General features: G+C 36.3%; 2 protein-coding genes and 1 long non-coding RNA gene across 3 annotated transcripts; 1 reads left to right on the forward strand and 2 right to left on the reverse strand.

Moving 5' to 3' along the window:
• Positions 1 to 1,659: 1,659 nt before the first annotated feature.
• Positions 1,660 to 4,622, reverse strand: LOC140045055 (uncharacterized). Its single transcript, XM_072089786.1, has 5 exons — positions 3,771 to 4,622; positions 3,175 to 3,671; positions 2,804 to 3,066; positions 2,473 to 2,721; positions 1,660 to 2,383 (listed from the first exon to the last, which is right to left on the reverse strand). The coding sequence occupies exons 1-5, from the start codon at positions 4,441 to 4,443 to the stop codon at positions 1,852 to 1,854; spliced, it is 2,214 nt and encodes a 737-aa protein (XP_071945887.1). The 5' UTR covers positions 4,444 to 4,622; the 3' UTR covers positions 1,660 to 1,851.
• A 48-nt stretch (positions 4,623 to 4,670) lies between these two features.
• On the reverse strand, positions 4,671 to 6,502 carry LOC140044191 (uncharacterized). The gene is made up of 3 exons (XM_072088668.1): positions 5,904 to 6,502; positions 5,597 to 5,668; positions 4,671 to 5,482 (listed from the first exon to the last, which is right to left on the reverse strand). Exons 1-3 carry the CDS (start codon positions 6,448 to 6,450, stop codon positions 4,671 to 4,673), a joined length of 1,431 nt encoding a protein of 476 aa, XP_071944769.1. The 5' UTR covers positions 6,451 to 6,502.
• Positions 6,503 to 9,521: 3,019 nt separating this feature from the next.
• On the forward strand, positions 9,522 to 11,101 carry LOC140043737 (uncharacterized). Its single transcript, XR_011844382.1, has 3 exons — positions 9,522 to 9,970; positions 10,296 to 10,452; positions 10,578 to 11,101. It is a non-coding gene; the product is annotated as an uncharacterized lncRNA (long non-coding RNA).
• The last annotated feature ends 1,480 nt before the right edge of the window (positions 11,102 to 12,581 follow it).

Here is a 12,581-nt window from a genome sequence, read left to right on the forward strand (position 1 = left end):
GGTATGAGACGCTGATATTGCCAGCTAGATTTTATTTATGATTGAGGCCTTTTTCCTTTTCCTCAGCCTAATCAATATTGGATAATTTGTTTCTAATAATTGTATTGAATTGATATATTGATTGATTAACCATAAATAATTAATAAATTAAATTGTTTTTAACATCATGGGGAAACGAAGATGTTAAAAAAGAACAAAATGGATTAAAAACAGGCAGAGATACATATTGTATACAAAAAGCCTAACAATTAGTACTTATTATTGATGAGTTACTACTAATAATGATAATAAAAAAACAGGCTTAATTTATAATATTAAAATAACAAATAAAACCCCATAGTTTTCAATATAATGACTAATCATGGCCTTTTTTTTAATGATATATACATTATGACTCATATTGCGCACCATATATTTGTAAGACCGGACCATATTTGGCGGCCAAAAACAGTCCTACTGCCCGGACGCGATTTTTTTTTCGTACATAAGTTGGGGACCCCCTCATGAAACGTCACAAAATAAACATGAATAATTCATCAGTTAAATTTTCTTGTTCCGTGTGCACCCAAGCGTATAGCAACAAGAAGTGATTACACAATTCTAGGCCTAATCTCCGCTGAGGGTACAGCTCAATCTTCTCACTCGAAACGGTAAAGAACGCAAAAATAAATGGACAAGAAATGGACAGAGCCATGTGGGGTCATTAAAACTGAATTGGACTGGGTCATTAGATAATGAGGAAACTAGACAATTGGCCAATGGGACCCAAGAATCTAGGAGGTTGTTTTGAATACCGGCATACTAAAAACTGTCAATTTTAGGGGTTTATCACATGATCGATGTATTAAATGAATAAAAATATTAAATTATAGAATAATAAGACTTAAATTTTTTGTTAAAAGTTGAGAAAGTCGACATTTTTTATCCAATTTTCGAAAAATCCTTGTACTACAGTACATGAATTTTGTTTTTTAAAACACGGTAAATTCGACTACAATATGTATGTTGTATTAATTGTTAGTTCTTTTAATATGACGAGACGTTTTTTGTTGTGTTTTTAGGGTGTGAACAATTGTCAATCAAAATTGTATATATATGTTAAATACTATGTAACTATTTAAAAAACCCACCCTGACTTCTGATTGGCCAACCATATTCCAAGTAGTTTGATAAGTTAGCCTTTTTCAAAAATTTAGACAAAATTACCGTTAACTTTGTCTGGGGCTTTTTTTCTAGGCCACATGGTATCATAGGATATGTGTAACTGTAAGAGGAGTAACTGAAGGTTACTGGATAATAACCTCTATAGTATGAGTTATTATCAAAATATATTATTAGAATTGGTGGAATGAATTATTTGATTCACATCAAAATGAATTGTAGTGGAATTGCTCTTGAAATAAATATAAAATAGTTGAGAATTTACACTACTAAGGAAATAGTCTTGACAAGAATATAGAATTCACCATTTAATGTACACTCAACTGCAAAAGTTTCCCCTCTGCTTTTTTTGTAAGGGCTTGGGACCTTCAAATACAAAGTGCAATGAATGATATAATGTAAATTATAATGTAATAATTAAAACTGAATGTAATTTATAAAAATTACAAAATAATTTACAACATTAATCATTGCTCTTTGGATTTGGCAGCATTAAAAACTTTTTTTTTTTATTATTATTATTAACTTTACTGCACATTCAGAATACCATTAGATATGGTGGCCCAATGGCCAAATTGCATAAAATACAAATATTTTGTAAAAAGTGAATATAAAATCACAGAACAAATAAAAATTGAAGATATACGAAACAGTATAAAAACTATCCATGGCTACAACAATCATTTGGAATCATTCTTTTTGCTGCTTTTTTTTCCTCTCTTGACGAAGGCGACGGATGGCAACCATAGCCGATTTCCATTCTTTAAAAGTCACATCAGATGTTGCAGCACAATACCAATTTCCATAGTACTGAGTGTGGTTCTTATTTAATCTTGGTTGCTTACACTTTGAGCACACAATCGCAGACGTTCTTGGTTTGTATATTTTGATCGGTTTCCCTTCCGATATGTCTTTAGCCACTCGTTTTCTGTACAAGAGGGTAGTTCTAGGAATACGAGTACTGCTAGCCTCAGGGACTGACGGTGGTGGTTTTGCTATCTCGCCAGGAACTGGGATCGACGGTCTGTTTCCTAGAGTCGCTAGGCCGGAAGTGTTTTTTGGTAGGACAAATGTGAAAGATGGAGCGCTTGTATGAACGTTTAGCACCGCTGGCTTGGTTAAAGGTTCAAGTAGGGTTTTATCAGAGACAAGTTTGGGTATTGTTGCCGAGATGCCAGATTCCAACACTTGCCGCTCTTGCTTCTTTGACGTTCTGTTGTACCTGTTGAAAATAAATCAAACACAGTATTTAAAAACTTTAATGTATTTACTGTAGCGTAAAATAACAATCAATAACAAGTAAAAACTCACCACTGGATGAGTGTCGTACGATTTATCTCCATCAACTGAAGCTTAGCAAACAACATCAGGTGTCCATTCGACAGCACTTTCCGACGAATGTTCTTGTAGCCTTTGGTAATGAGCGGCCAGCGCTGGAAACGTTTACCTTCGATAGATACGGTAGATGGATACGCTTCACATAGTTTTGTAATAATGCACTCCATATATCGATTGCAGTCCGGCCACTGAGCTGGCCCGGTGTTCTGACCTAAGAAGCATCTTTTTTAAAAAAAACCGAAGAAACAAGTTAGATTTAAGACACATCATGCAACAAAGTAAAAAACGCTGGAAACTGCCTTACCGTCGAGTGCTTTCGACACCAGGTATTACGGAAGTAGTTTTACTTTTCTTGAACCTGCCTTTCGTCAGGTAATCTTGATGCCGTGCTTTGCGCTTAATGGTTTTGTCATAAGCATCCAGGTTGTTCCACAACTTTGCGACATGTTCAGCATGACTTTGACTTATCACTCCACTGTCTTCCTTAAACTGCATAAGGTAGTCTGCCAGGGCTTCAACTTTGGCGTAGCCTGGAATGTTGTCCGGTCCAGTGGAATCCTCAAGTTCCTAAATTGTAAAATATGAAAACAAAATATATAATCAGACTCGTGCATTGTATTTCAAAACAGAAACAAAATTTGTGAGGTAGAACCTAATGATACAAATTTAACTCACTGTGTCAAAAAGGGCTGCTTTTCCTTGACCATCATCATCATTATCGTCACATGAAGGCAAGGGCTCCAGCTGGGGTGGTGAGGGTTCTTTAGCATTTCGAGGTTCAAAACAACGCTTAGGTGGTTTGTAGTCTGGTTGAGTCTTGTCATCATACCCTTCATCAACATCAAAAGTGTAAATTTCTTCATCAAAGTCTTCATCATAAATGGTATCTGTTTTGACAGGAAATTGAGTTTCGAGCACTTTGTTCGACTGGTTGTACAGGTACTCCACTCCGATGAGTTCTCCAGTGTACTTGTTTGGAATGATAAAACTTTTGTACACTTTTTTGCCAATCACTTGCTCTGCCAGTATGTTGAGAGCATGCTGATGCAGTCCACTATATGTACTGGAGATGGGTCCTCCAGACTGGGTAGCGGCTAGTGCACGGTTTGCATTCCATCGAACAAGTCCATCCATCAGGTAAGCTTGGAAATGTAAGTCGCTAGCACGCTCACCTGAGAAAAAAATAAAACATCCATAATAATGAAATAATACAAAAATCTGTAGATCGGTTTGAAGATTTGGTAGATACCAAATAAAAAGTAATACTGTACCTGGAATAAACCTGTTAAGGTGAAGATGAAACGATTCCAAAGAAGTGGAGCCTCTTGCGCAACGATATACTGGCAAGGTAACTCCACCCTTAAGCATCTCACTGGTTTTTGTGTAGAGCGGGATGCCTTCTGGATCCTGGATGCAGGCGATGTGTCGCTCTTGTGAGCTCCAGATATCCCAGGTCTGTTCAGAGTCTAAGAGTGGGACGCCCATTGTGTCACGGCCTTCTTCACCATCGAGGGAAGTCAGCAGCTCTCGGATTAGGTTGGCAGTCTCGCGAGTCATTCGTGTTGTCCTGCGACAATGTAAAGCATACTCCTTCTTGCTGATGTTTTTCAATATGATGTCGTCTGTTGGGTTGGAATGCTTCTTGCTTGCAATGAGCTGTTCACGCTTGGCGAGCTTCAGAAGTTCAACATCGTCAGCGCTCCACTCAAAAATGCAAGCGGAAAGACGTTTGAGAAATATCGGATACAACTGATGTGATTCTGTTGAACAAGCTGCAGCAATTCTCCTCATGAAGTGCCAGATGTCCAGACGAATTTTCATGTCAGGCCAGGCGCTGAACATCTTCCTTATGCTTGAATGACCGCAGCAGTCACGGTCGACGTAGAGAATCTCGGGAGGAGGTACGCCTGCCAAAGCATATCGGTTAATGATGCCGTTTGTCATGTTGTTTAAGCCACATCCTTCTGCAGCAGTCAGGACTGTAATGAGCACCTGGCCGTACTCATTTCCGACGTTTGTTGCCCACGCTCCTGTTCCACATGCACGACCGGCTAGCTTCCTTACAATCTGCAAAAAAACCCAAACAAATTTATTAGGAAGAAAGCTTCCCCACAATCTGCAAAAAAAAAAAAATTCAAATAATTAAAAGTAAATTGCAGAAATAGTATTGTTTATAAATTATTTACACTTTTGGTCGAGTCAATCTTCAACACTCTTCCGAACGTCGATGTGATAGAAGCCTTGAGTTCGTCGATTCTTCCCATTACTTCGTTGCAGTAGATGGTAAGGAACCATTGGACAGAGGGAACAGGAATCATTTTAGACACCTCATCAAATTTAGAAGCAGCAATGACATAATCATCACGAGAACCACAGAACTTCTTGCAATTTTCTAAGTAGAGAGCCACTCTCTCATTCCACCGCCTTGTGTGTTGTTCTAAGACTTGTTGGCGAAGCTGTGATGGACTGTTACCGAGACCGCGGTACTTTAGAAGCTGCAGGACCCGGTTGTCGCAGGCCAAGTGATACGAAAGTACAACAGGAAACTGAAGGCGATGTGCTAAATCAAGTTGCTTTAAAATGTTTTCACTCCAGCCAATTTGTCTTTGTTTGCAATTAGAGCACCTCAGTTGCTCTGTTGCAAGAAAGTAGTGGCAGTCTAAATCCAGGACCGGACGAACGATTCCATGGAGGCCGCCTGATGTTAGTGGATAGCTCTTGCATTCTGGCCGAGGGCAGACCAGCTTGACCTGCCAAGTCTTGCGGGGCAACCAAAGAAGAAGACGATGACCGAAGTAACTGTTGGCCATGGGTATGTTTTTGTTGAGCGGATCCGGTTGAGGTGGATAATACCAAAGTTGTTTGAGTTTAGTTGAATCCAACTCTGCGGTCCCCTTCTTCGATTTCTTGAATAAGGTTTTTGAAATCCACTGCTGATCGATCTCGGGCAAGTTCTTCTTCCATTTATCTGGTATGAGACAATCTGCAAGAAAAACCAAAACAAAATTGTATAATTAATGAAACTACATTATGTAATTTTCATTTTCTAGTTTTAAAAATCAAACAAAATAATTAAAATTACACTGAAATAAACTACCTTCACTCTGTTTGATAGTTATTGTAGTGTATGGCATAGTACTAACAGGTTCATAAGATGTATTTGGTTGAGCTGTAAGACGGAAAATTAAAGAATATTTAGCAGTAAACTACTTTCATTCGCTATCTACAGTATGCTATAAAGCAATGTATTTAAACAACACGATTTTATGATTGAGTATAAATGAATGCATAAAAAAAAACGTAAACCCAGCAAGCCTACAACATACACAGGCACTAAAAATGCAAAACCTAAAATTATTAATTTAGAAAATGCACAAAAAACACAAATATGGAATAAGTCTCACCTGGTGCATATGAGGTTGATGGTTGCAAAGAAGCATCAAAGACATCAGTACCAGAAAGTGTTTCATCTGTGACATCCTCAACCTTTTGTAGCTTAATACCAACAGGTATGTACGATGTCTGTCTAGTTGGGCATTTCCTGCAGCGTTTTATTTCTTTCATTGCTATGGCTTCTTTGCCTTCTGGGAAAGACTCCAAGTACCTCTTAAAGTTGAATTTGTTAATACTAAGTGAACTTGTACTTGGAATTTCATTAGCCATTTTAATAACAAAACATACTGCATATTCCAGTACATTTTCGACCATCCACTTGAATGTTTGTCCACTGTATTTACTATGCTGAAACTTGTAGCAGCCCAACACATCACATTCATCTTTGGTGTTTCCACCCAGCCTGCACACCTCCTTCAAGGCATCTTGCCGTACATCATCAGGAGTTAGACACTTGCCAGTTGGTCGTTTTCTCAAGCTGTTAAATACTACAGCAGCAGATGTATCTTCAAGAATTAAGGCACCCTCTTCACTGCGCCGAAAAGTTGGTCTGAACATACTGTACTGTCTATTGAACACCTGCAAAACTAAAAAAACTGATCAAAGGCAAAAACATATGTAAGTAAAGTATGTGAAAAAAGAAAATTTTACCCGTATAATGCCACTGTGCACCGTGCAGTTGTAGTAAATGGCTGTAAATAAAAGAAAATCAAATCTAAATAAAATAAAATATCTGTGGGTTAAAATTTCTCAAGTAATAATTAATAGTAGACCAAGACTTTAAATGTAAAATATTAATAAAATGAATTACATATAGCATTAAAACATATCTACTAAGAACAAACTATTTTATCTAAATTAAATTAAGAAAATATTACATATGAATGAATTTTTCAATTAAAAAAACTATATAAAGAATTACAACATAAAGAGTAAATTGAATAATCTTTGTTTATTAAACAGTGTATGTATCAACTCTTTGATCCCTGAGCACTTCCTTTAATGCAATCAAATTATTTGAGAATCTTATCTAAATCCACAAATACAGTTGATTGCCTAATTAAACGAATGCTTTAGATCAAAGAGTTGAAGCCTACACTTAATTAAACAATCATTATAATAAAAGTTAAATTGTTTATCTATCAATTAAAAGGGTTGACATGTGAACAAGGCTTTATAGTCTGTTTCCCATGGATGCTATTCTGATACACAGCACACATTTAGTTTTTTATAGTTTAAAATTATGTTTAGGCCTAAAATCTATTACAGGGTACATAGGCTAGTCTAACTAGTAGTAGGATTGTTAAAATATTAAATAAATTAAACTTTAAAGAATAGCTTAATTACTTTAAACTAAATTTATTTACTATGGGATGGTTCTACGATAAATACTAATCTAAGCCTAGGCCTAGTCTAAACTACTGTAGTAGATAAGTTTTGAAGAAAATAAATAACAGGGAGCCCTAAGTAGGTAGCATCTTACTAGGGCCTAGCCCTTACAGGCCCATGGTTTGACTTACAATTCATGGCAACCAAAAAAGATCTAGGCCTACCTAGAGGTCTTTCTATCTAGCCTACTAGCTAGGCCCTAGGCTATATAGTAAATACATTAATTAAAGTAAGTGTCGAGTGACACTATCTAACCCTAACTAACCTATAAAGGCATGCGTTATTGTTAATACTTTATGAAATATATGTAGGCCTACTGGTAATTAGGGGGATAAGTAATAATAGCAAATGCATTTTACCACACACAGAGCAGACTACCGCCAACAAGAATTAGCGTCGGCACCCATACAAACACATTTGCTAGGCCATGGCATAGTTTCTATTGACTATGTATGGCTAGGTTAGGCCTAGGCCAAACAAGTTATCAACACTTTAAATGCCGATTTCAAGCATGAAATCAATTTCGCTCTTACCTTTAATGCAAGTACACGTTCGAGTTGAATACAGCTACTACCAGAATTCGCCTTGAAATTAATAATAATAAGTCTAGAGGATTTGTAAAAACATGTTGTCGCATGTTAGTCTCTGGACAAAATCTCATCATTGTTTGTGTTGTGAAAAACTTGTTTAAGTCACATATTAATTACGTCACTTTTCAGTGTTCTGATTGGTCAAAATGACAAATTTGGAACAATTTTTCTAATGCTCTGATTACGTCACTTTTCAGTGCTCTGATTGTTCAACTTTTGGAACGCTTTCCGCTGCTCTGATTGGTCAATCAGTTGTTCAATTCATTGTCCAATTCAATGCCGCGTGGGATTTCATAAAAGAATAGCGGCGTTTTGTGTGAATTGTCGAAATAATCAGCCTTTAGTTTAAGGTGTTTTTAATATAATTTATTACTAAAGAATTACGTATTAAAATTATAGTTTCTATTAATACTATTAGGCCTAATTATTAGTCTCTAAACCCATGTCTATTATTCTAGTAGTAGCTGTGTGGGTGTGTGTGTGTGTGTGTTAGGTATAAGTCAGCAAAATTAAACAATAACATTACACAAAAATACATTTTTTATTCTCGTGGGTCTAATCTTCCCATCTCATGTGTTCACATACGCGCATTTTTAAAGTTCCTTTGAGTACATGCATATTGTTTGATAATAAAATAGCAGAATTAAAAAATTACAGTACACAAATTATACACATTTTTTATTCTTGTGGGTCTAAGCTTTCTTTGGGCTATGTCCAATTAATTTAATATCTTGCCTAGCTGTCGATTAGCCTCGACACATTTTGCATAGTGGTGTGTGTGTGAAGATTAAGAAGAGTGCGCGAAGGCAATCACGTGAATTGACCTAGAATCCTAGGCCTACTCTAGAAAGAATCGTATCGCAGTTTAGTTGTGCGTGTAATCACTTCTTGTTGCTATACGCTTGGGTGCACACGGAACAACAAATTTAACTGATGAATTATTCATGTTTATTTTGTGACGTTTCATGAGGGGGTCCCCAACTTATGTACGAAAAAAAAAATCGCTGCCCGGACCGATTTTATCCAGGCCGGACCAGTTTTGGCGGCCAAAATTGGTCCGGCCGGACAGGTTTTGGCAGTCATAAATGGTCCGATCCCCCGGACTGATTTTGGCCCGGACTGATTTTGGCGTGACAGGGCCCTAAAAACGACAACAAAACATAATAATGGCATAAAAATGGCAAGAGGCATTAATAAAAAGATTAAAATGTAGGGCTACAATAAAACAATGTTAAAAATTGGATTAATTAATATAAGTCATTGCAGTCATTTCCCAGGTACGTACTTCTCAAGATCCAGGTCATAGAATGTAGAGTCGCCCACCCTTCCTTCTTCAGCAGCAACACACGTGTGTCATGGCATGATGACTCATCAAAAAAAGTTCTCAAAATGAAACATGTAGGCCTATGTATGTATGTGGGGTGAACATGTTGTTACGTTTGTTGCCTGTAATATTTTATGGTAATTAGTAATTTATAGAACAGTGAATGTTAGGAAAAAAATGGCGAAATAAATGTAAGGGTACACTCAGCTACTAAACTATAATTAGGCCTAGCTAGCCCTAGGCTAAATACTACGTACTAGCTAGGCCTAGCTAGGCCTAAGAAAGTGTCTGTAGGCCTAGGCCTACTTAAGGCCGGTGCACACCAAACGCGAAGCCGCGAATTTCGCGTTAAAAAGTGACGCACGCGGCAGGCGACGGACGCTTCCAGTGTGAACATACAAGCGAACAGTGTACGATAGTCGAATTTCAACTTCAACGCGTTGAAAACGACAGCAGCGAAGGCTTCGCACGCGAATTTTCAAAAGTTGAACCTTGGTCAACTTTTTGAGGCGTCGCGAGCGCGGTTTGCGTTCGTCAACCAATCAGAAGTCAGGAATATCTCTCATCGACGACACCGACGGCAAAAAAATGGTGGCTGACGAGCGAGGTCTTTATGGAAATACTTACCCTTCTTGTCTTTACGATAAGGGAAGTAAGTCATACACAGACAGAAACATAAGGATTAATGCATGAAGACAATAATTTCAGACAAACATCTGTGTAGAAAAATGCCAGAAAAACTAGGCCTAAAACGCGTCAGAGATCAATTTGTAAAGTGAGTTGGCAAGCCTATTTCTAGCCTAGGCCTAGGCCTACCTAGGTTTAGGCAATACTAGGGCCTAGCTAGGCCTACCTAGCCTAGGCTACATATACCCTAGTAGGCTAGGCCATGCCAAGTAGTACTTATAGGCCTACATAATACTTACTAATCCCCACTAGTCTACTATGAGCTAGGCCTAGCCTACTTATTATTATTAATTAATATTTATAGGCCTAATATTTAGTTGATTTAGTGTTGTAAGGCTAGGATAGGCCTAGGCCTAGTAGTAGTAATATTAATACATAAATACTGTTGTTTTTGTTTCTTTTATGTCAATTAGATGAACATTGATAAATGGGATCCTTCAGGCTATTACCAGCGTTACAAACTCCACCAATGACCAAGCTAGTAGTTTAAGCGGCCAGTATATTATTGCCATGGAATTAAGAGCAATTGCTCCTCAAAAACGTGGACTGGCAATTATGAGGCTGATACAGGTTTGTATAGACTTTTTTCAAATGGGTATGTCAGTTGGTGACATACATAGGCCAGAAAAAATGATTTGAGCAATATGCCTTACTATAGCAATTTATTAATACTTGTTTCATTTTTTTTTTTATAGAAAATGGAAGAGATTAAGGAGAAGTTGGACTGTAACTAGTATTTATTAAGTGGTTATAGAAGGAAAGCTGAACTGAATGTCTTTTTTTAGCAATAGAGAACACATGGAAATATAATATGTATGTTTTGTTATACTCCAATACTAAAAAAATAGTCAAATTGGCTGCCAGCTAATGGAATTTTTTTCATTTTATAAGTGAAAACATAAGTTTTTTGGGTTTTTTTTTCTATGTAAGTGATTAACTTTGTTAAAACTACAAAATGGCCTATTCAAATTTGATTTTAATCATCTTCATTTTTCATGATTCTATGGGACAATACATTTTTAAGTTTAGTGACATTTTTTGGACAAGATATATTGTCTTCCTGAAAATATAATTTAAAACATTTTCGTTGTGTGTAATACAGTATAACACTTTAGGGTTAGTTATTCACTTTTAACAATAATAATATTTCTTCAATTTTCATTTTTTTTGGGATGATACATTTTAAATTTATTATTTTGATATTATTTTGCGAAAGTATTCAGGAGTAGTAAAAAAGAAAATCTGGTTGATATTTAATTATACCTTTAAAAACAATGATTCACTATTTCAATAAGTGTATTTATGTGAAAAAGTCATAAGATAATATACAGTGTAATGATTAATTATTTAATGATACCTTTAAAAACAATGATTCACTATTTACATAAGTGTATTTATGTGAAAAAGTCATAAGATAATATACAGTGTAATGATTAATTATTTAATGATACCTTTAAAAACAATGATTCACTATTTACATAAGTGTATTTATGTGAAAAAAAAGTAATAAGATAATATACAGTGTAATTATGAGTTTGGGATATTTATTACATTTAATCAAATGAGAAAAAAACTGTATGTTTTGTCATGAATAATATAATATTTAATAATAATTAGAAAATGAATGTGAAAACTTTACATTAATATATAGGCCTATAGTTTATATTTGAAAGTGACAAACCCATGAAGATTCCCAGTTCGTGTTTATATGAAATGTTTTATATGGTTATAATAACCTCTGTTGAAAGATATTTGTAACACCTCTAATAAATACAGTCAGCAGATCACATGTACGTGTAATCAACATGCAATAAATGCTTTAATTCTTGTAACTGTATTGATATTGGATACATCTTCTTCTGTCCTTGTGATATATACATACAATCATGCACATTTCAAGCTTTGGAAAAGGATAACATTTTCCCACCAAAACCAAACACTGTGATTGGTGTAACCAGGGAAGAGTTAAATTACATTTTAATTTAACTCTTCTCTGGTTAAACTTACGTAGGAAATACTTCAGAGTCATCTTCTCTGATTATTTTAAATGTAGCATTGTATTGGCCAACCCACTATCTCCTAGGCCTAGCAATCGCGACGAATCAGCAGATCGTGACGCGTTTAGTGGGAACCGACAAGAAAAACTAATAGACGCATGACAATTCAACTTTCAAAGCGATCCGTCGAATGACGCGTGACGCATGACGCTTCGCGGCTTCGCGTTCGGTGTGCACAGGCCTTTATGTAGGGTGATGTAGGCCTAAGGCTATACTAGTACTAACTACTTTCTCTAGGCCTAGTCCTAAATACTAAATACTACTAACTAGGCCGAGTGTCTGTCTATAGGCCTACTTATGTAAGTTGATGTAGGCCTAAGCTAATAGGCCATCGGGTGAAGAAAAAAAAGCCACTAGAAAACACTTTTCGCTCCAACCTCTTTAGTATACAAAAAATTGTCATAGATCAATCTATTAACATGTTTTAAGTAATAATTTGAACTTTTTCACCAAAATACCGTATCACATAAGCACAATTATCTTGATAAAAGACCATCGCTAGCCCGAAAGATTAAAAACATCCCGCTGAAGTAACAGGCAAAAAGCGTGGACGAGTACCGTGGTAATTGTACGTTGTTACGTCCCGACTCGTTAGATCGCGTCAATTAAAATCTAATTGCGTCACTGTCAAGGTAAAACGCG

This window comes from Antedon mediterranea, chromosome 3 (genome assembly GCF_964355755.1).
Source record: "Antedon mediterranea chromosome 3, ecAntMedi1.1, whole genome shotgun sequence".
Classification (NCBI taxonomy): Eukaryota; Metazoa; Echinodermata; class Crinoidea; order Comatulida; family Antedonidae; genus Antedon; species Antedon mediterranea.

What these genes read in the sequence shown, in the direction of transcription:
- LOC140045055 (XM_072089786.1), bottom strand. Translation starts at nt 4,443, where the DNA reads ATGACAAACGGCATCATTAACCGATATGCTTTGGCAGGCGTACCTCCT. An exon ending in CCTTAACAGGTTTATTCCAG is followed by an intron (nt 3,672 to 3,770) that starts GTACAGTATTAC and finishes TTTTTTTCTCAG; the next exon opens with GTGAGCGTGCTAGCGACTTA. An exon ending in AAGCAGCCCTTTTTGACACA is followed by an intron (nt 3,067 to 3,174) that starts GTGAGTTAAATT and finishes TTTACAATTTAG; the next exon opens with GAACTTGAGGATTCCACTGG.
- LOC140044191 (XM_072088668.1), bottom strand. Translation starts at nt 6,450, where the DNA reads ATGTTCAGACCAACTTTTCGGCGCAGTGAAGAGGGTGCCTTAATTCTT. An exon ending in ATCAACCTCATATGCACCAG is followed by an intron (nt 5,669 to 5,903) that starts GTGAGACTTATT and finishes TCCGTCTTACAG; the next exon opens with CTCAACCAAATACATCTTAT. An exon ending in AACTATCAAACAGAGTGAAG is followed by an intron (nt 5,483 to 5,596) that starts GTAGTTTATTTC and finishes TTTTTCTTGCAG; the next exon opens with ATTGTCTCATACCAGATAAA.